The sequence below is a fragment of the Macaca nemestrina genome, chromosome 2 (assembly GCF_043159975.1).
Source record: "Macaca nemestrina isolate mMacNem1 chromosome 2, mMacNem.hap1, whole genome shotgun sequence".
Taxonomy (NCBI): Eukaryota; Metazoa; Chordata; class Mammalia; order Primates; family Cercopithecidae; genus Macaca; species Macaca nemestrina.
In genome coordinates, this window is record NC_092126.1 from 157,865,491 (window position 1) to 157,886,959 (window position 21,469).

At 47.7% G+C, this 21,469-nt stretch overlaps 1 protein-coding gene across 2 annotated transcripts in view; it reads left to right on the forward strand.

Annotated features, from left to right (window-relative positions):
* Nucleotides 1–21,469, forward strand: part of LOC105470240 (aldehyde dehydrogenase 1 family member L1) — an 80,818-nt gene that overhangs the window by 24,975 nt on the left and 34,374 nt on the right. For both annotated transcript variants that reach the window (XM_011722034.2, XM_011722033.2), the window contains exons 3-9: nucleotides 1,289–1,523; nucleotides 2,386–2,551; nucleotides 4,422–4,523; nucleotides 5,289–5,384; nucleotides 6,363–6,500; nucleotides 9,134–9,259; nucleotides 12,742–12,833. In XM_011722034.2, coding sequence (XP_011720336.1) covers nucleotides 1,289–1,523; nucleotides 2,386–2,551; nucleotides 4,422–4,523; nucleotides 5,289–5,384; nucleotides 6,363–6,500; nucleotides 9,134–9,259; nucleotides 12,742–12,833 — 955 coding nt within the window. The remainder of the gene's footprint in view (nucleotides 1–1,288; nucleotides 1,524–2,385; nucleotides 2,552–4,421; nucleotides 4,524–5,288; nucleotides 5,385–6,362; nucleotides 6,501–9,133; nucleotides 9,260–12,741; nucleotides 12,834–21,469) is intronic.

Sequence of the window (21,469 nt, forward strand, 5' to 3'; positions counted from 1 at the left end):
GGGGGCTTGTAGGCCTGGCCAGGCACAGAGGTGTGGTTTCTTAAGGAACAGCCAGCCTCCCTCAATGGGGAAGCTGCAGCCTGGCCCTAAAATCAGCTCCAACACCCAACACCCAATGCCAGCCAGGGTTCAGTCTTGGACCTGACCACCAGTGACCCATGACATACCCTGACCCCACCACAGTCTGGACCTTACACCCAGCCACTAAGTGACCACTGATCCCAGCTGCTGACCCTGGACCCAGACCAGACCTGGCTGGGACTCCTACTTGACCTTGATCTCAGATGTCCTGCAGCAGTATTTCATTAGTCACTGTTGGACAGCTTTTGCAAGTGCAGTCCAATCTGCTGACATCACATCCCACCCTCTCTCAAAACCACCAGACACCAGGACAGAGTGACAGAGGAGGCCGGAGAGGAGGGCCAGTCCCATCAGGGCCCAAACATCACACCAGAGGCTCTAACAGAGAACTGAATACAAAGAAGTGTTCCTTGGGTATTGAAGAGTGGAAGGCAGAGAGCTGGAAGTTATCAGGGACAGTGACTGCAGGAAGCAGCTGCCCACTCTAAGGCTAAGATAAAGGAGGAAGCTTTAACTACAAAAACTTGGGAGCTTAGGCCTGTAATCCAGAGCTGTGAGGAGGGTGTGCTGGTGATGGGGCAGAGGAGGGGCCCTCCAGGCTGTATCTGGGCCCAGGGTGGGGTGTGGGGTGTGTGCATATTGAGGCTAGTTCTACGGATGATGGAAAAACTGATTTAGCCATTGCTCTGGGAAGGAACAACTGTGGCTGGGATGAAGAAGCTGGGCTGGGGGAGGCTCACTGGACAGGAACCCACTGAACAGAAAGGAGTGAGGATGCCCTTGTTACCCTTCTTCCCCTTATTCCTTCATCAGGGAACAGCTGACAAAGCAGAAATGCCATCTGCAGGGGGGCAGTCCCCATCACAGAGAGAGCAGTAGAGGGGACCATAAGACAGTAACTCAGTGATAGGGATGGCAAGGCCTCAGGAGAGGAGCGAGGGCAGAGGTCAGCCATCTGGGGTCTGGAAGAGGGAGGCACTCAGAGGTCCTGGAGCTCAGCAGAAGTCAGAGCAGGCAGGGCGGTCCCCAGAGCCTCATGCTTGGCTGGTGCATCTGTCTGTGTTGCCCAGTGGAGACTGGCTGGGGGTGGGGGGTGAGGGGGGTGGCATAGAGAGAAGGCCCATGGGCTGCTCTGCTGGGAAGGCAGAGTTGGCCACATGTGGGTGGGTGATAGAGAGGGGCCAGTTTCTTATCCACCATCCCACAGGTCTGGAAGCTGAGAAGGATGGAGTGCCGGTATTCAAATTCTCCCGGTGGCGCGCAAAAGGACAGGCTTTGCCTGAAGTGGTGGCAAAATACCAAGCTTTGGGGGCCGAGCTCAACGTCCTGCCCTTCTGCAGCCAGTTCATCCCCATGGAGATAATCAATGCCCCCCGGCATGGCTCCATCATCTATCACCCGTCACTGCTCCCTAGACACCGAGGGGCCTCGGCCATCAACTGGTGAGATGGGGCAAAAACACGGGGGACCATCCCTATACATGTCCCTCCATCATCCTGACTTGTCTCTTTCCATTAGCCCAAAGCATTTCTAGGGATGCAGAGTGGGCATTGTGCAGGTGCTTGTCCTGTGGTTGCCAGCTATCAGCCACAGAACAGGCTGTGCAACGTTATCGATGACAGAAGGCTCTGGGAGCAGGTGTTGCTAAGCACTCTGCACTCCCACAGTTATCTGAGAAACTGGCACTGTCAGTGTTCCCATCCCCCAGCTGGGACAGAGAGGGCACCAGGAGGCGCAGGGTCCAAGGCGCCAGTCCAGGCAGTGGGCTGGGGGTCCTACTCTAACTTCCACTACTGCTGCTCTGGGCAGCACACTATGTAGAAAGAGATAAACATGGAGCAAAGGATGGCCTCCCCAAGGTAGTCTGACGTGACAGAATTCCCAAGAAGACAACAAAGGGGGTGACAAGGCAGATGGGTGGTCAAAGAGGGAAAACATTTGAGTTCAGAAAAGAGTGGATTCGTAGTCAGACTGGTCTGTTGGGAGTCAGGCTCTTTGATCTTTGTTGGTGTCACTTCACTTTTCTGGACCTTAGTTTCCCTATCTGTAAACCAAGTATACCTGTTATCCCTGCTGTGAGGACTCAGTTACATAAGGCATATAGGGCTTTTAGCACAATTCCTGGCCCATTGTTCTTATCAATACATGCTGTTTTCCTTCTTCTATTTCCCGCCGGAGCCGGTGTCAGTGCTACCCCTGGGAAGAGAGGGCCTCCTGGAGGGTGGCAGGCCCACGGGCCTGCACCCGGGGCGTCCTCCATGGCCCTTCGTCACAGACTCCGGGTTTCACTCTTCTGCTTCCTAGGACCCTCATTCACGGAGATAAGAAAGGGGGCTTTTCCATCTTCTGGGCGGACGATGGTCTGGACACCGGGGACCTTCTGCTGCAGAAGGAGTGTGAGGTGCTCCCAGATGACACCGTGAGCACGCTGTACAACCGCTTCCTCTTCCCAGAAGGCATCAAAGGGATGGTGAGGGCCTGGAGCCGGCCGCGCCCTGCCCACCCGGACGCACACTCAAGCACCCTCCCTAGACCCAGCCCACTGCTCCTGGAGGCCAGGAATCTGTTCCCCAAATTCAGGATTCTGGAGGGAGAGAGCTCTCACTTCAAGGTTTTAGGGGCAGAATTAGGACAAACAGTGTATTGTATTAGGAGGGACTCTTGCTCACAACGGACAGACCCCAACTCAAAAAGCGTTTGGCAAAAAGGGGACATTTTGGGGCCCGTTTAATAGACAAGGCTAAAGGCAGGGACTGGGTCACGTCCTGCTGAATCCAGGAACTTCAGCTATAACGTCATTAAGTTTCTGTTTCTCTCTCCTTCACTCGTTGATTCTGCTTTTCTCTGTGTGATTAGCTTCATTCTCAGTTTAGCTGCCCTGAATTAGAGGAAACATAGCCACTGTAGCTCAAGGACTCTAATTCTTGATTCCAAGAAAAGAGAAACACTTTTTCTCCTAGAATTCATCAATCACAAATCAGGGGAGATTCTGATTGGCCAGTTTTGGGGTCATGTGCTCCTCATGAGCCAATCACCAGCTGGGGTGATAGAGTACTCTGATTGGCTGCCTCAGTCACATGCTTCCTGCTCGGAAGAGCTGGGAAGGCTTTGACCTGTGGACGCATGGCCTGAGCCACAGGGCGGCTCAGTCACATGGGCAGCTGGCACTGCTGAGAGGCAGGGTAGCAGGCCATGGGCCTGAGCCCACAGATGGAGATCATATGTGAAGGCTGCTGGCCCCTGCCCGAGGGTGGGCTGACAGGGACAGCCAGAGGCAGAGGTGCTGTCCAGGCATGGGGCAGGAGGGACGACCAGAGGAAGAGGTGCTGTCCAGGCATGAGGCAGGAGGGACGGAGGCCCTGGGGAGCCGTTGCTGTTTGGGCACAGCAGGAAGCACAGCGGCAGCGTCCACCGTCCCCTCATCCTCAGCTCCTGGCCATTGCCTTTTATTTTTCGGTTGTGTTAAACTTGTCTTCCCCACAGACTGACCAGCTCACAAAAATAGTTAACAAAGTAGACTTGCTGGAGATTTAGTGGTACAGAGAAGGGGCTTACCTGTGCTTCCCACGGCAAGCAACTCAAGTACTCCTTGGAGCTGCACTGTCCAACAAGGCAGCCACTGGTAACATGCAGCTATTAAATTCATAAAATGAATTATACTGAAAAATTCAGTTCCTCAGTCTCAGCCACATTCCAAGTCCCCTGGCCACCATGTTGGACCGTGCAGACTTGGAATTCGTCCATCACCACAGAGGGCTCCATCGGGCAGCCCTGCCTCAGATGCTCTGACACTCGGTCACTTCCCGTTCTTGGCACCTCCCCGTCTCTTCCTGCAGGCTCTTGCTCACATAGGCTCAGGCTCCTTGGCTGTCCTCTCTCTCCCCTGATTCCTTTCCCACCACCTTCCTCTTTCCTGTCACAGAGAAACTATTTCCTGCTTCATCTCAGACCTCCAAACTTGCACCTTCAAGCCCACCATGGGGCTCAGGACCCACTCTCCTTACAAGGCAGAGAAGGCTTAGACAGCAACATGGACATTTGTATCTGTGTTATACCGGCAGGGCTTTACGGTTTATATAATCTTCTAAGATCTCAGAAGATGTAAGATCTATGTAATCTAAACCTTTGCCAGGTAGAGAGGACAGGTCTGCGTCTGTTGTGCAATAGAAGTTAGGTTCACACTGACTCCCTTGTTCATATGGCAGGTGTTTCTTGGGTGCCTGCTGTGTGCCAGGCAAGTCTGGTCAGTCTGGGGAAGGGTCCAGGCTCAGTGTAGGCCCTGGGGCTGGGAAGGAGGCAAGGTCCTACTGCTGGGGATAGCAGCCCACCGGTCTCCCCAGGTGCAGGCCGTGAGGCTGATCGCTGAAGGCAAAGCCCCCAGACTCCCTCAGCCTGAGGAAGGAGCCACCTATGAGGGGATTCAGAAGAAGGAGACGGCCAAGGTGAGTGCTGGGTCCCTCCACACCCTCATCCTGCCTGTGAGCAGACTGGGGTTGTAGAGGGCAGCCTGAGGAGGCTGGAGTTCAGCCTAGATGGTGCAGGTTGTAATTCTTTGAGACCAGAAGACAGGGCGCCCAGGTCAGGGATGCATGAAGAGAGCCGTGGAGGAGGAGGACCCTGGCACCTGGGAGGGCAGCAAACAGGTTCATTGAGGTCCATTCCAGGTTCTTTCCTGTTCCTCTTTAGGAGGAATGGGCAGGCAAAGCCCAGAGGGAGGGAGAAGAGTAGGAGTTAGGGGGCAAAACATCAACCATAGTGCGAGCAGTCTCTATGCGAGGGACAGTGTGGGTCTCTGGAGCAAGAGCCGGTCGAGGAACCTCAGAGGCCTGTGGGCTGTGTCTCAGCTCAGGAGTATGGGGTGCTGTGTGGGGACCCACAGGGGCCCTGCCAGTGAGGAGAAGCAGGTGGGGCCCTATGGGATGGGCCTGAGCACATTGTGCTGGGGCATCTGTGTAGAGTCTGGGCCATCTTGACAGCAACAGAACATTATCTTCCCCAAACCATTCTGAAGTCTGCTCAGCCCATGAGAGACTGAGGGTCAGAGAGCACCCAGAACTGGGGGCACCAGCTCAGGGACTCCTGCAAATGTCTAAGAGGAAGCTGGGGTTACCGGCTCTCTCACAAGAGCTTGGTCCACTGTCCAGACTTCATCAGGGTGGGAGGGGAGTGAGAAGAGACCAGCTGAGCACACACCCTGCTCCCCACAGATCGACTGGGACCAGCCGGCAGAGGCCATTCACAACTGGATCCGTGGGAACGACAAGGTTCCAGGAGCCTGGACAGAGGCCTGTGAACCTCTGCAGGTATGTCCCTGCATGGCTGGAATCCAGCCAGGTGCATTGGTATATCCCACTGGCCATAAGACTGCCACACATGTTTGAACTGGTTGGTATAATAAATAGCCACTGCCCTGGCCCCTACTCCCACTGGGTGCCCCTTAAACATCCCCAGGAATGACAGACCTACCCAGCCTCCAGTAGCTAAACGATAGATGTCCTACATAGCTGGAAGCCTCCAGGCCCTTATAGTGCCCCTGGGGCCCAGCTGTATTGGTTGTGAAATATTTTGAGTCTCACTGCTGAGCTTGTGGAGACCCGAGGCCCAGTGCTGACTCTGACTTGGCCTCAGGCAGGGTGGGGCAGCACATTCAGGGCCAGGCTGACCATGGGCAGGCCAGATGCTAAAGATGGGGAGCCTTGGGGGTCACAGGCTCTGGTGAGGCATCAGGGGTGGCAGGACTGTGTGTGGTGGTCTTTGTGAAAACCTTGAAGGCAGTCTTGTCCCCGACACAGTCTCAGACTGTCCAGACCCTTGACCCTGAGCCAACTGCCCAGACCGTGGCAGGAAGCCTGCTGTCCTCATCAATGCAGAGCCCTTTGTACTAGCAAATGCACCTTCTGATCAAAGCAACCACTGCTTGGCAGCACCCTGAGAGCAGGTGGCCTCACTCCATGACGCCTGAAGCACGTTCTCCCCCAGTCTGTGCACCTGAGGTCTGAGGCCATGGGCCAAGGAGAAGGGGCTTATGGGGCCAAGGAGAAGGGTCTTATTGCAGAGTTGAGGCAGACCTGCTATTAGCTCCTTGAGGCCACTGAGGCTCCTCCAGGTCTCGTTTGTGCCCCAACAGAAAGGTCCTCAGGGGTCACATGGGCTTTGAGCCAGCTCCCAGGTCTCAGCTGCCCCTGGCCCCTCTCCCCCTCCCAGCCCTGCTCAGACCTGCCTAGGCTGCTGGCTTCGGGGACTTCTCACCCACCGTCTTCCGGTTTTTCTTCCCTTGACAGAAACTGACATTTTTCAACTCAACGCTGAATACTTCAGGCCTGGTGCCCGAGGGAGATGCTTTGCCCATCCCAGGAGCCCATCGGCCAGGGGTGGTCACCAAAGCAGGACTCATCCTCTTTGGGAATGATGACAAAATGGTAAGGGCATGGCTGTGGGTTACTTGCCTGCTCAAAGCCACCCATGCTCCTGTCCTTGGACTCAGGCCTCGCAGGAAGACCCTAGGCTCCTCTGGAGAAAATGGAAAAAACCAGACCTAGGAGGGACCACCGACCCTGATCTGTCCCTGACCGCCTGGCTGGCCCTGAGCAGAGGGTGTCCGAGGCAGTTTACCCACTTCTCTGTTCTGGGAAAGCTGGGCTCCCTAGCCTTCCTGGCTAGGCACCCATCTCCAGGCTACTGATTTTCTACACAGACACAGTAACAGTCTGATCTCTCTCTCCCCTGCACAGGCTGGGCACCCTGTGTGGGTGTCAGAAAATCCAGAATCAGAGAGAAGCCCTCCCAGGGAGCCTGGGCTCAGGGCCTGTCTGTGGTCTATCAGAAGCACCTCTGGGCGTGGGGTCATTAAGCCTCTGTGCCTCAGCTCCCATCTCTTTGAACAGGGATGCCGTGGGGACTTAGCATGTGCAGAGCCTTGGGAGCCATGCTGGCCACCTGCTCTTGTTATTAGCAGACTACAACTCACGGTACCAGCAAACACTGATGGAGCACCTTTTATGCCAGAACGATGTATACGCATTAAATTTAATCTGCCCAACAACACTATGATATATGTATAAACATAATATCCTTATAGAGGAAAAAACGGAGATTTAAATAACTTGCCCAGGATCATCCAAGTTAGCCCGTGGCAGAGCTGGGATTCAAACGCTGAAATTCTGGCTCCAAAGCTGTGATACTGGTCTTGGCCATGGTAGCTTCCTGTTCATATACACTCTACTACTCCTTCTCACATGAGCAGCTGGGGGTAGGGAGAGGGCAGGCAGGGGTCTTCCCATACACTGACAGGTCTGGACAAACCCAGTGGGCACGGTACCCCCAGCCGTGTTGCTGTGTCCAGCCAGCTGGAGTGAAGCGTGGCAGTTTGGGGCCTGGCCTGTGCTCACTCTTGGTGTCCAGTCTGCTGTGCTCCCCTGTCAGAAGGTCTAGGCTGCTGTTGATGTCTGCAAGGTAGTGTTTTGGGTATCCAAGATTGATATATGCAGCTGCAAGAGAGTATCTGTCTGTGGTCAGGTTCCCTAGAAGCAGCATCTAAGGTAAAAATTCTTGTGCAAGTGATTTATTGATGCAATGTTCCAGAAAATCATGCCAGGCAGTAAGGGCAGAGGAAAGTAAAGCAAAAGTAAAAGTTCAGGAGAAGTCTAGCCTGGGGCTGCTCCCAGGGTGGGCTTTGGAGTATTAACTGCACTCTCCAATTATACCTGCCTGTCCCCACCTCTGGCAGCCTTTGGTTTCAGTGGCCCCTGGGGTGGGGTAGAGGACCCCCCAGGCATCGTCCCTTGGCCTCTCTGTGTTCAGGAACTCTTATCCATCCACAGCAAGCAAGGAAGGGACAGTTCAGGCCGTTATCATCCATTCCTTGCTGCAGCTGGAGGACAGGGCACCAGCCACGGGGTCTGAGCGGGGCACCCACAGCGTCTGCCCAGAGACCCGCAAAGACAGCAGTGCAAAGAAGGCAACTAAGTGTCAAAGAGGAAGCTGGGGTTACCGGCTCTCTCACAAGAGCTTGGTCCACTGTCCAGAGGTGGTCAGGGTGGGAGGGGAGTGAGGAGAGACCAACTGAGCACACACACCCTGCTCCCCACAGATCAACCCAGAAGACCCTGGGTTGAAGCATCTCTCAGGCACGCCCTGTGGGGTCTGGCTGGGCTTTAGCTTGCAGAAAGCGCCAGAACATCTTTGAAAGGCAAAGGAGCGAGGGTCAGGCTGAGAGGCCCATTCCAGTTCTGGCAGAGCATGCATAGAGGGTGCCATTCTTCCATCGCCACTCTTAACGCATAGAGACATGCACCCACCCGTGAGCTTATCCATAACTCCTTTTTATATGTTTTTTTTTCCTGGCCCCTAACAAAAGCGTTTGTTGAAAAACTATTGATAAACAAGCAGGCCCCAAACAATTCAAACATGTTATTAAATACAGTAAATCTGAGGCAGACACTAGAGTATCCCAGAGTCATGAGCTGCAATGGGGGTAGTTCATGTCTGGCAGCCAGAATCCCCTTGAACTGATGGCTGGACGCAGGCTCTACCCGGGACCAGCTTGAAGTGCTGTCCTGAAGCTGCAGACTGCAGGGCTGGCCAGACCCTTTTTCAGCCTCTTCTCTTCCCACCTGTGTATCCCACACAGGCATCTGGTGATGTTCTCCAGGTGTTTCTGTGGCAGTTCCGGGAGCTGCTGGGTGATTGCAGGATTCGTTGTTTTTCTAAGTTTACTTTCTATGTGGTGCCTGAATGACATTTTCTTTTTTTGATCGGTAGGAATCCTTTTTTATAGAAGTAATAAAGTCATTACACTTAAAAACAAAGTGAAAGTGTGGTGGGAGTGAGTGATGGAAAATCAAGCAGCTGGTAGGAGACATAAGCTCTGCAATTTCCCTGGAATAGTGGCCTCCCCACTGTAAATTCCTCATCACTAACCTGGGACTCCTGCTCCATCCTCATCTGAAGGGTGGAGACAAGGCTGGAGTGCCCGGCACAGCACCCTGTGTGGAACGTCTTCATCACTGCCTCAGGTCTGACCACAGGAACTGTGAAATCCTTCCTTTTGCAGCTACTGGTGAAGAACATTCAGCTGGAGGATGGCAAAATGATCCTGGCCTCGAACTTCTTTAAAGGGGCAGCCAGCAGTGCCCTTGAACTGACAGAGGCGGAGCTGGTTACTGCAGAGGCTGTGCGGGTAAGAGGCAACTGCAGGGCTGCCATCCAGTTGTGCAGGTTGTGCCGAGCACATGTGTTCTGCAAATCGCGCTCCCCAGAGTTGGGCAGTGCCAGCCCTCTGTGGGTGTCTGTGTTGGCCCCAGGTGCAGTGTTGGTTCTGTCTTGTCTTGAGCTTTCTGTTGTCTTCTTGCTGCTCCTTCCTCTGCAACTGGCACCCTGGGATCTGGCCAGTTCAGTCTGACTCTTCTAAGGGCTCATTGTCAACAGTTAACGAGTGAAACAGAAGCTCCTGGAATATTTGAAAGAGTCAGGTGTCAAGCCCATGTCCCCGTGATTAGAATGTGAGCACTGGAGCCTTCCAGAAAGGCTGCACCAGAGGCAGCATCCCGGGCTGTGACCAACACAAGCTGCCTGTGAGGCACACCTGGGCTCCAATCCAGCTTTGCCCCAATGTGATGCTGTAGGGAGCTTCCCTCTCTGAGACTCAGTCTTCTCAACGTGAATTTCCGTCTATGCTCACTTCCCAGGATTTGTTCCTGACCCTTCATGCTCCCTCCCACTGTATCCTTCTTCCCTGGGTGGAGAGAAGAGAGCTGGGGGAAGACCTTCAAGAGAGAAGGAACAGCAAATGGCAAGGCCCTAACAGGGCAGAGGCCTCCCTGTGTTCAGGGAGTTGCCATGGGAGGGCACTGTAGCTGGAGCCCGGGGGTGAGGGGTAGAGTCAGGCGGGCACAGCTGGGGACCTTGGGTGTTCACAGCACATGTGGGGCAGGGCTCAGCAAGGACGGACGTGAGGCACTTGTGTGATCCAAAGGCACTGAGAGCCAGTAACTCCTTCTTGAAAGTGGAACACCTTGAATGTCTGTTTTCCAAACATATCCCTGGAGCAGTTGCTCTGGCCCTAACTTGGTCTGCCCTGGGGTTGCAGGGCCAGCTGGACAGACAGCCCTCCTGGAGCCCACAGCTGAGTGGCTCTGGGGATGAGTTGGGGTCATCTGTTTGTAGATGTAGACTTGAGTCAAAAGATGCTATCTTACAACAGCTGCAGCTGAGTCCTGCATCTGTAAAATGGGAATAACAAGCCCTTCCTCAGTGGATGTTGTGACTGGTAGAGGAGATAACACACATGAAGAGGTTTAGTTCAGTAGCTGGCATCTTTGAGGAACTCAGTACCCATTGGCAATACATCTAAGCATCTCATGAGAAAAGCAGATACTTCTAGAGTGTGTACTCTGGACAAAAGTTCTCAGAAAATGAATTTGGAGAACAGAGACTTTATTCCAGTGACCAGTTTGCAAACCATCCAAAGGCAGCTTCTGGTGTAACAGGAAGGTGCGTTCCTGAGAACAACGGGAAGGGTGGGATTTTATAGAAAAAGCGCTCACCCAGGTCCCCATTCAAAGGAAGGGTTGAAACCAGTTCTAATTGGTTGGTACAGCTGAGCCCTGATTGGTACAGCTGAGCCCTGATTGGCTGGTTCAGGTGAGCTCTGAAAGACCCAAAGATAAAATGGTGCAGGTTTTGGGGGAACCCAGAGTACATGTGTGACCCCTAGAAAGCAAATGGTCACTTGGCTGTGTTTTAAATTTAGGCCCAGTTAGCTTCTGGGGATCCATCTTGAAGGACTGGCTCTTTCAGGTTTGCATTTGTTCACCATGCACATTCAGAGTTGCAGGTCCTCCTGGAAGAGCAGCGTGTTTATTCATGATAACAACTCTATGCAGTAGGTGCCTTCAGTACCTGCATGTCCCACCTGCGGAGCCAAGGCCTGAGGAGTGGAGTCCGGGCTCTGGAGGGCTGGGCTCGAGTCCTCCTCTAGCTGTTCACCATGCAGCCCCCTAAGGCCATCGCTAGGATGGCTATCATTAGGCCTCTTGCTCACAGCTGCACTCGGCCTCCAGGATGTGTGATCTGGAGACCAATGGGGTAGAGGGAACATGGCCAAGATGAGTAGAGGCCAGTCTGGGGCTGTGCAGCTCCCTGGTGTTGGTGGAGGGGCCTGGCCTGTGACTGTCCAGCAGAACACTCCAAGAGCCCACTATGGGCTGGGCAGGTAATGGGCCACAACCCCCTATGCCCTCCTGAGCTGAGGCTGGGCAGGTGCTGCCCATGGTACAAACGTTGTGTTTACTGACTCTCTCCGTAGTCCAGACTCTGCCTGCCTCACACACGGAATCCTCACCCAGCTGCTGTCAGCACTGAGGGGCTGTCTGAATTTTGATGGCTTGGTGGGCTTTGGCTTTGTGGTGCACTCAGTGACCAGTCTGCCGCACTGCCCCTCTGTGGCTCCACTCTCATCTGATAAGGGCCCTGGACACTAGCAGTAGCCATCCAGTAGTGGACGACTGGTGGCCCCAAGTGATGTGGTCTGAGGCAGGTAGATCCTGCCAGTAGAGTGGCAAGCAAAGGTTTTGGGGAAGAGGTGACACAGGAATTGGACCCTTAAGGATGCCCAGGACTTAAATATTAGCTGGGGAGTCAGAGGAAGGTGTCGCCAGCAGGTGAGAGCCTAGCAGAGGCCTCAAGGGGCAGGCAGCAGGTGTGCGACAGACAGCGTGTGGCTTGTCGTGGTGTTGATGGTCACCCTGAGGATGGGAAGGGCAGATCCATGACATTTTTCCAAGAAAGAAAGAGGAGAGCCAGGGGTGCTTGTGCCAGGTGTTGGGGGAACTGGTTCTGATTGGGCCTGAACCAGCATCTCATGCCTCACCCCCATCCTGGGCCCATGATTGACAATGGCCTGGAGTTCATCCAGAGAGTGAGGACCTGGCCTGATATTGCTGGGGCCCCTCCTGGCTCCCGCCCCACCGGGCCTCACCAGCAGCCTGCCCAGAGAGCAGTCGTCCCATCTTGACTGCTGGACCGCCTTACAGGGTGCCTTGGCGGGAGCTGAGCACCCACATCCACAGGGCCGACTGGCTGGGCACTACTGCCCTCCATAGGTCCCAGACTCAACCCTTCATAGGACACAGACCAGTTAGCATCTTGGTGAGGTCAAGACCCAGGTCTCCTGAGCCCATGTGTGAGCCTCATAGTCACCCTCAGGCCCACCCTCTCCCCAGCCTGCTGCTACAACACCTGGGCATCGGTGTCACCCTGGGGACACCAGAACCTGAAAGCTAACACCAAGGTGAGTGGGGCTAAGGAGCAGCTGGGCCCTGCCTTTATAGTCCCCAGCCATGCCTAGAGGCCTGGCACGTCTGTCCTCCACCAGCTGGACTGCCATGGGGACCCCAGAGAAGCCGGGGGTTGAGGTGAGGTGACCGTGAGGACAGCAGCCAGCATCAGAGAGGCCTGGGCTGTGGCAGCTCCTTCTTTCCCAGAAGGTGGTCACTCCAGGACCATTAAGCCTCCTGGGAAGAGGCAACATCTTGGAGGGTACATAGAGAAGCCCAACCTGGCCCCAGGCCATCCATGAGTCTGTTCAGGGGTTGCTGTCCCAGAGTGGCACTTGTCCCCAGCTCCCCTGGGGCCACCCTCTCACCAGACCTTGCTTTGCAGAGTGCTTGGCAGCGGATCCTCCCCAATGTCCTGGAGGTTGAAGACTCCACTGATTTCTTCAAGTCAGGGGCCGCATCTGTGGATGTTGTGAGGTAAGGCCAGGAGTGGAGGGGTCCTGTCCCAGGTACTTGGTGCTGTGTCACAAATCTCTGCAAAACTGAGCAGCAGGAAACAATCATTTGCTTACTCATGGATCATGTGGGCCAGGGACCCAGGAAGGGCCAGTGTGCAGGTCTCCTGCATGCACACCTGGGTGGGCAGCACAAATGAATGGTTGCAGGTCTTTATGCGAATGTTAAGAGAGGCGCAGTTGCATGCAGCCTCCCCAGGGAAGTTCTAGGAAGGAATTTGGGAGGAGTTGATTCAGAAGAACAGTACTGAGTTCATGGGGAGAATTGGGGTTATGTATTGTGCCAACCATTTGTGCTGTGCAACAATGCACCCCAAAACATTGAGATTTCAACCAACACCATGTCCTTGGCTCACAGTTCTATGGGACGACAGTTGGTGCTGGGCTCAGCTGATTTGCATCAGATTCAGCTGCTGTCAGCTGGCCTCACATAAGCTGCCGGTCAGCTTGGGGCTGGCTGGTCCTGTGGTGGTGCTGGGTTCCAGGAGGGAGAGCAAGAGCCCGTGTTCATTGCATTCTGTTGGCCAAAATGAGTCACAGAACAGGTCCAGCTTCCAGGGGTGGGGAAAGAAGCTCCACATCTTGCTAGCAGGTGCTGCACCTTCACATGGCCAAGGCTGTGACTGCAGGGGTGGGCACTGTGACCAGTTTTGCAATCTACCATGCATGAGTTGGGGCTGAGTCAGCTGAGTTGGGCCTATGTGCTTGGAAACCTTGGGCACTGTGGACCTCTAGTAACTCACTGTGAGGCAGTATGCAGTTTAGAATAATTGTTTTGTAAAAAATATGCCAAGAAGAAGAATGTCAGACACCTGAGAGAATGGTGTCCAGAGGCCAGGCTATGCCTTGTGTACAGCTACCGAGCTGAGGATGCAAAGAAAGCAAAACTGCTTTTCTGTAAATAGTTAAGAGTGTATGTCCTTTTTTAAAAAAAGTGGCCAAAAAAAAACCCCACATAATACAACATCTACCCTCTTAAAATTATAACTTTACATTGTAGGATTGTTAACTATGAGCACAGTGTTGGTCAGCAGATCTTCAGAACTTTCTATCGTACAACTAAAGCTTTCTATCCATTGAACAGCCACTCCCCGTTTCCTTCTCCCCCGGCCCTGGCAACAGCCATTCTTTTTGCTCTATTGAGCTTGGCCACTCTAGTACTTCATACAAGTGGAATCATACAGCATTTGTCACAGAAAATTGACTGGCTTGTTACACTTAGCATGATGTCTTCAAAATTCAGCCCTGTTGTAGCACATGGCAGGATAGCCTTCTTTTTATGGCTGAATCTTATTTCATTGTACAGATAGACCATATTATCTGCTCATCTGTTGATGGACATTTGTGTTGTTTCCACATCTTGGCTATTATGAATGAATGTGGAAGTGCATGGGAATTTGAGATCCTGATTGCAGTTCTCTTGGACAAATACCCAGCAGTGCGATTGCTGGGTCATATGGTAGTTCTACTTTAAATTTTTTGAGGAACCTCCATATTGTTCTCCATAGAGGCTGCACCATTTTACATTCCCACCAACAGTGTACAAAGGTTTCATTTTCCCTGTATCCTTGCCAATACTTACTTTCCTTCCTATCTTCCTTCCTCTCCCCTTTTCTTCTTTCCTTTTGAACAATAACCAGCCCAACAGTGATGAGATGGTATCTCATTGTAGTTTTTATTTGCATTTTCCTGATGATTAGTGATGTTAAGCATCTTTTCATATACCTGTTTGTCATGTGTATGTCTTCTCTGAAGAAATGTCTGTTCAAGCCTTTGCCCATTTTTAAATTGGATTATTTGTTTTGTTTGCTATTGAGTTGTAGGAACTCCTTACATATTTTAGGGATTAACCTCTTATCAGGCATACAATTTGCAGAAGTTTTCTCGCATTCCATGCTGATTGTTTCCTTTGCTTTGCAGAAGCTTTTTACTTTGATGCATATCACTTGTATATTTTTGCTTTTGTTTCCAGTTCTTTTGGTGTGATATTCAAGAAATCGTTGCAAAGACCAATGTCATGGAGACTTTCCCCTATGCTTTCTTTTAGTTTTACAGTTTTAAGTTTTACTTTTAAGTTTTTCATATATTTTGAGTTGATTATTTTTATGTGTGGGGCAAGATAAGGATCTGATTTAATTCTTTTGCATGTGGACATCCAGTCTTTCCAACACCATTTGTTGAAGGGACTATCGCTTCCCCATTATGTATTCTTGCCACCCTTGTTGAAGACTAGTTGGTCATATATGTTTAGGTTTATTTCTAAGCTATCTTGTTCATTGGTCTATATATCTGTGTTTATGCCAGTATCATACTATTTTGATTATTGTAGTTTTGTAGTAAATTTTTAAATCAGGAAATGTGAGTCCTCTTTGTTCTTTTTCAGGATTGTTTTAACTATTCACAGTCCCTTGATAGTCCATATGATTTTAAGATGATATTTGTAATTTCTGCAAAAAACCATGGGATTTTAATAGAGTTGGCATAGAAATTGTAGATATCTTTGGGCAATATTGTCATCTTAACAATATTAAGTTATCCAGTCCGTGAACATAGATGGTTTTCTATTTATTTAGATCTTCTGTAGTTTCTTTCAGCAATGTTTTATAGTTTTTAGTGTACAACTCTGTTGCCTACTTGGTTAAATTTATCCTTATTTTATTCTTTTGATGCCATTGTAAAGGGAATTGTTTTCTTAATTTTCTTTTTGGATTGTTCATTACTAGTGTATGGAGTTGCAACTGTTTTCTTGCATGTTATTTTTGTATCCTGCAATTTTGCTGAATTCCTTTATTAGCTCTAACAGTCTTTTGGAGGCGCAGAATATTTAAGGTGTTCTTCTTCTGTTTTTTAGACATGGTCTTGCTCTGTCACTCAGGCTGGAAAAGTGGTGTGATCATAGCCCAATGCAGCCTCAAATTCTTGGGCTCAAGTGATCCTCCTGCCTCAGCCTCCTGAGTAGCAGGACTGCAGGCATGCAGCACTACACCCAGCTAACTTAAAACAATTTTTTTTACAGACAAGGTCTTGCTATGTTGCCCAGGCTGATTTTGAACTCCTAGTCTCAAGTGATCCTCCCACCTTGATCTCCCAAAGTGCTAGAATTACAGGGTGATGCATTACACCTGGCCCATTTAAAGATTTCTACATGTAAGATCATGTTATCTGTGACAAGATATGATTTAACTTCTTCCTTCACAATTTGGATTAATGTTTCTTTCTTGCCTAATTGCCCTGGATGGAGCTTCCAGTACAGTAGTTCTCCCCTTATTTGTGGTTTTGCTTGCTGAAGTTTAAGTTACCCATGGTCAATCATGGTTGGAAAATATTAAGTGGAAAAGTCCAGAAATAAACAATTCATATGTTTTTAAATTGAGCGCCATTTAATAGAATGATGAAATCCCATGCTGTCCCACTCCATCCCACCTGATATGTGATTCATCCCTTTGTCCAGGATATCCAAGGTGTATGCACTGCCCACCCATTAGTCACTTAGTAGCCACTGGTGTTATCAGAAAAAGCATAGAATATGTAGATGGTCCCAGACTTGTGATGCTTCAACTTAGGATTTTTTGACTTTATGATGATGTAAAAGTGATACGAATTCATTAGAAATTACACTTTGTGTACCCTTACAAAATTCTGTTTTTCACATTCAGTACAATATTTAATAAATTGTATTAGACATTCAAAACTTTAGTATAAAATAGGCTTTGTGTTAGATGAGTTTGCCCAACTGTAGGTTAATGTAAATATTCTGAGAACATTTAAGATAGCCTAGGCTAAGCACTGATGTTCCGTATGTTAGGTAAAATAAATGCATTTATGACTTAACATTTTCAATTTATAATGGGTTCTTGGGATGTAATCATATCATAAGTCAAGGAGCACAGTGTAGGCTTCAGCCCTATATGTGGTTTCAGGCATTCACTGGGAGCCTTGGAACAACCCCCGCCCCGCGCCCCACCCATGGGTAAGGAGGTACTACTATATTATATTGAATGGAAGTGGTGAAAGCAAGCATCCTCATTTTGCTGCTGATCTCAGGGGAAAAGCTTTCAATCTTTCACCAGTGAGTATGTTAGCTGTGGGTTTTTCAAATATGGCCTTTATTATATAGATGATACTCCCTTCTATTACTTTGAGTGCTTTTTAATCATGAAAGGATATTGAATTTTGTCAAATTCTTTTTCTGTATTAAATGAGATGACCATGTGTTTTTCTCTTCATTCCATTAACGTGGTGTGCTACATGGATTGATCTTCATAGGTGAACTACCTTGCGTTCCAAGAATTAATCCCACTTGGTCATGGTATGTAATCTTCTTAAAATGCTGCTGAAATCAGTTTGCTAGTATTTTCTTGAGGACTTTTGCATCCGTTTTCATAAGGAATATTGGTCTGTAGTTTTCTTTTGCTATAGTATCTTTGTCTGGCTTTGGTGTCAGAGTAAATGCTGGCCTTATGGAGGGAGTTGAAGAGGTGTTCTCTTTTCCGTTTTTTTGGAAGAATTTGAGAAAAAATGGTGTTAATTTCCCTTCTAATGTTTGGTAGAATTCACCAGTGAAACCATTCAGCCCTGGGCTTTTCTTTACTGGAAAGATTTTGATTACTGATTCAGTTTCCTTACTAGTTACATATCTATTCAAATTTTCTATTTCTCCATGAGTGAGTTTTGGGAGATTGTGTGTTTCTTGGAATTTGTTCACTTTACCTAGTTATCAAATCTGTTGCCATGTCATTTATCATATATTTTCTTATGATGCTTTTTATTTCTGTAAGATTGGTATAATGTCTCCCTTTGATTTCTCATTCTAGTAATTTGAGCCTTCACTTTTTGTGTCTTGGTCAGTCCAGCTAAAGGTTTGTTAATTTTGTTGATATTTTCAAGAAAACAAAATTTGATTTTGCTTATTTTCTGTATTGTTTTTCTGGTCTCTATTTCATTTATTTCTGTTCTAATCTTTATTATTACTTCCTTCTTACAGTTTTGGGTTTAGATTGCTTTTTAATCTAGTTCCTTAAGGTATACAACATAGGTTACTGATTTGAAGACTTTATTCTTTTCTGAAGTTTACACCTGTAAACTCTTTCTTAGCACTACTTTTCCCGCATCTCATAAGTTTTGGTATGTTGTGTTTTTATTTTCCTTTGACTTAAAGGTATTTTCTAGTTTCTCTTGTGTGTTCTTCTTTGACCCATTAATTGTTTAAGAGTGTGCTAGTTCATTTTCATATATTTGTGGATTTTCCAGTTTTCTTTCTGTTATTGATTTCTAGTCTCATTCCATTTTGATTAGGAAAGATATTTTGTAAGAGTTCAATATTTTTACATGTATTAAGACTTATTGTGTAACCTAACAAATGATTTATCGTGAAGAATGTTCTGTGTGCCCTTGAGAAGAATGTGTGCTCTGCTCTTCTTGAGCAGTGTTTTGTACGTGTCTGACTGGTTTGTGGTGTTCAAGTGTCTTATTCCCTCGAGTTGTTCTATCCATTTTTGATAGTTGGGCATCTAAGTATCTAACTACTATTGTAGAAATGTCCATTTTTGCTTCATATATTTTAGGGCTGTGTTAGGTGTGTATGAATTTATAATTGTTATATCCTCTTGCAGCATCAAAGTTTGTATCAATATAATGTCCTTCTTTGTCTCTTGTAAACTTGTTAGATTTAAAGTCTCTTTTATGTTACTATTTGCATGGAATATTTTCTCTGTCCTTTTACTTCCAGCTCTTTTGTATCCTTATATCTAAGTGATTCTCTTGTAGCATATGTATGGATGCTGGGTTATATCCAGTCATCCAGTTTGTGCCTTCTCATGTTTAAACTTTAAATAGATTAAACAGGAGAGTTTAATCCACTTACATTTAACCTGCTAACTAATAAATAAAGATTTATTTCTGCCATTTTTTTTCTGCATGTCCTATTTTTTTGTTCCTCGGTTTCTCTATACTGTTCTTTTTTGTATTTGGTAATTTTTTTGCAGTGTATCACTTTGATTCCCTTGTTTCTTTTACTGTATGTTTTTAGTTATTTCTGGGTTGTTACTTGGGAATTACAATTAACATCTTAAATTTATAACAAGGTAGTTTGAATAATATCAACCCAGCTTCAGTTGTATACAAACACTCTCATTCTATACATCTCTTTTCTTTCCCCTTTTTAGTATTACTGTCACAGTATACATTTTTATACATTGTATATCCATTAATATATATTTAAAATTATTGTTTTATACACTTGCCTATTGTCATATAGGAAAAAGAGAGAAGTTACAACCCCAATAAAATATGATAATATGGACTTTCATACTTACCTATGTAGTGGCCTTTATCTGTGTTCTTTATTTTTAATTGTGTCATCAATTTACTGTCTGTATACTTTTATCTCAACCTGAAAGACTCTTTTCAGCATTTCTTCTAGGGCAGGTCTACTGGTAATGAATTTCTTCAGCTTTTGTTTCTATAGAAATATTTTTTTTATTATTATTATATTTTAAGTTCTAGGATACATGTGCATAACATGCAGGTTTGTTACATATGTATACATGTGCCATGTTGGTGTGCTGCACCCATTAACTCGTCATTTACATTAAGTATATCTCCTAATATACCTTCCACCCTCCCCGCTCCCCACAATAGGACTGGGTATGTGATGTTCCCCTTCCTGTGTCCAAGTGATCTCATTGTTCAGTTCCCACCTATGAGTGAGAACATGCGGTATTTGGTTTTCTGTTCTTGCGATAGTTTGCTGAGAATGATGGTTTCCAGCTGCATCCATGTCCCTACAAAGGACACGAACTCATCCTTTTTTATGGCTGAATAGTATTCCTTGGTGTATCTGTGCCACATTTTCTTAATCCAGTCTGTCACTGATGGACATTTGAGTTGATTCCAAGACTTTGCTATTGTGAATAGTGCCGCAATAAACATACGTGTGCATGTGTCTTTATAGCAGCATGACTTATAATCCTTTGGGTATATCCCCAGTAATGGGATGGCTAGGTCAAATGGTATTTCTAGTTCTAGATCCTTGGGGAATCGCCACACTGTTTTCCACAATGGTTGAACTAGATCTTAATTTATCTTTCATTCTTGAAAGATAGTTTTGATGGATACAGAATTCTTGGTTACCATTTTCCCCCAGAACTTTTAACATCCAACTGCTTTCTGACCTTAAAGGTATTTTTTTGGAAGTCAGTTTTTAACCTTATCAAAGATCTCTTCTATATAACAAGCCATTTCTCTCTTGCTACTCTCCAAATTATTTCTTTTTCTCTGGATTTCAGCAAGCTGGGTGTAATGTGCCTTGGTGTGGATCTCTGAGTGTATCCTGCTTGGACTGCATTCAATGTACATCTTAGATGTGTATATTAATTTCTTTCCTCATGTTTGGGAGCTTTGGGACCATTATTTCTTCAAATAAATATTTAGAGAAACCTTTTTCTCTTTTTCTCTCTGGAGCTCCTGTGAGTATGTTGGTATGTTTCATGGTATCCTATAAATCCTTCAGGCTCTTTTCATTTTTCTTCACTCTTTTTTCTTTCTGCTTCTCAGACTGATTAATTTCAAGTCTGCTCATCTTTCCTTCAGCCTGCTCAAAACTACTGTTAAACCCCTTCAGTGAGTTTTTTGTTTGTTTGTTTCAGTTATTGTACTTGCCAGCCGAAGAGTTTCTGTTGGACTTGTTATTATAGTTTCTGTCACTTTATTCTCATTTTGTTTGTACATCATTTTCTTGATTTCCTTTAGTTTTTCATCCATAATTTCCTTTAGTTCATTGAACATATTTAAGGCATTTGACATAATGTCTTTAACCAATAGTTCCAATATCTGATCTTCCTCGTGGATACCTTCTTCAAATTCTTTTTTGTTCCTGTGAATGGACTCTTCTTTCCTAATTCTTCATATGTTTTGTAGATCTTTCTTGATCATAACTGGACATTTTGAGTGTTATGTTGTGGTAATTCTGGAAATATATTTCTCCCACTCATTAGGGATTATTGAATCTTCCTTGTTGAGGGCTAGAACCATCTGTTTGTGACTTCTCCAAATTATTTTTGCAAGGTGTGTTCCTTATTGTGTGTTGTCACTGAACTTTCTGTTCCATTGTTCCTGCAGTCAGCCAGTGACCTGACAAAGATTTCCATAAATGTCTGGCTACCAAAGTGGAGGGAAAGTATTGCGTTTTATAATCTCCTGGAAGCTACTTCAGCCTGTGAGGGTTGAAACAGTGACTGCCAGCCTTTGTGATAGCCTGTCAGCAATCAAAAGGAATATCAGTGCTCAGGACACAGTGCTGGTGGTCAGAGGACAAGGTCCTTATTGCCCACCGTGGCTTCAGCAAGCTGCGCCTGGAATATGACCCAACCCTGCTTCAACTTTTTGTGGCAGAGGTGGGAGGTGAGGGGTGGCAACCAATATCTTATGAGAGGCTGAAATTCACTGAAATTGATTGACATTTACCAGCTTCTTCACCAGTCTTTCTCCTTGGTGCTGAAAGCATTTGACTAGACCCCAGAGTTCCAACATGTTTGATTCATGTAAGTTCCATGGTTATTTAGGTAAGGGGATACATTTTTGGAGCTTCCTGTTCTGCCA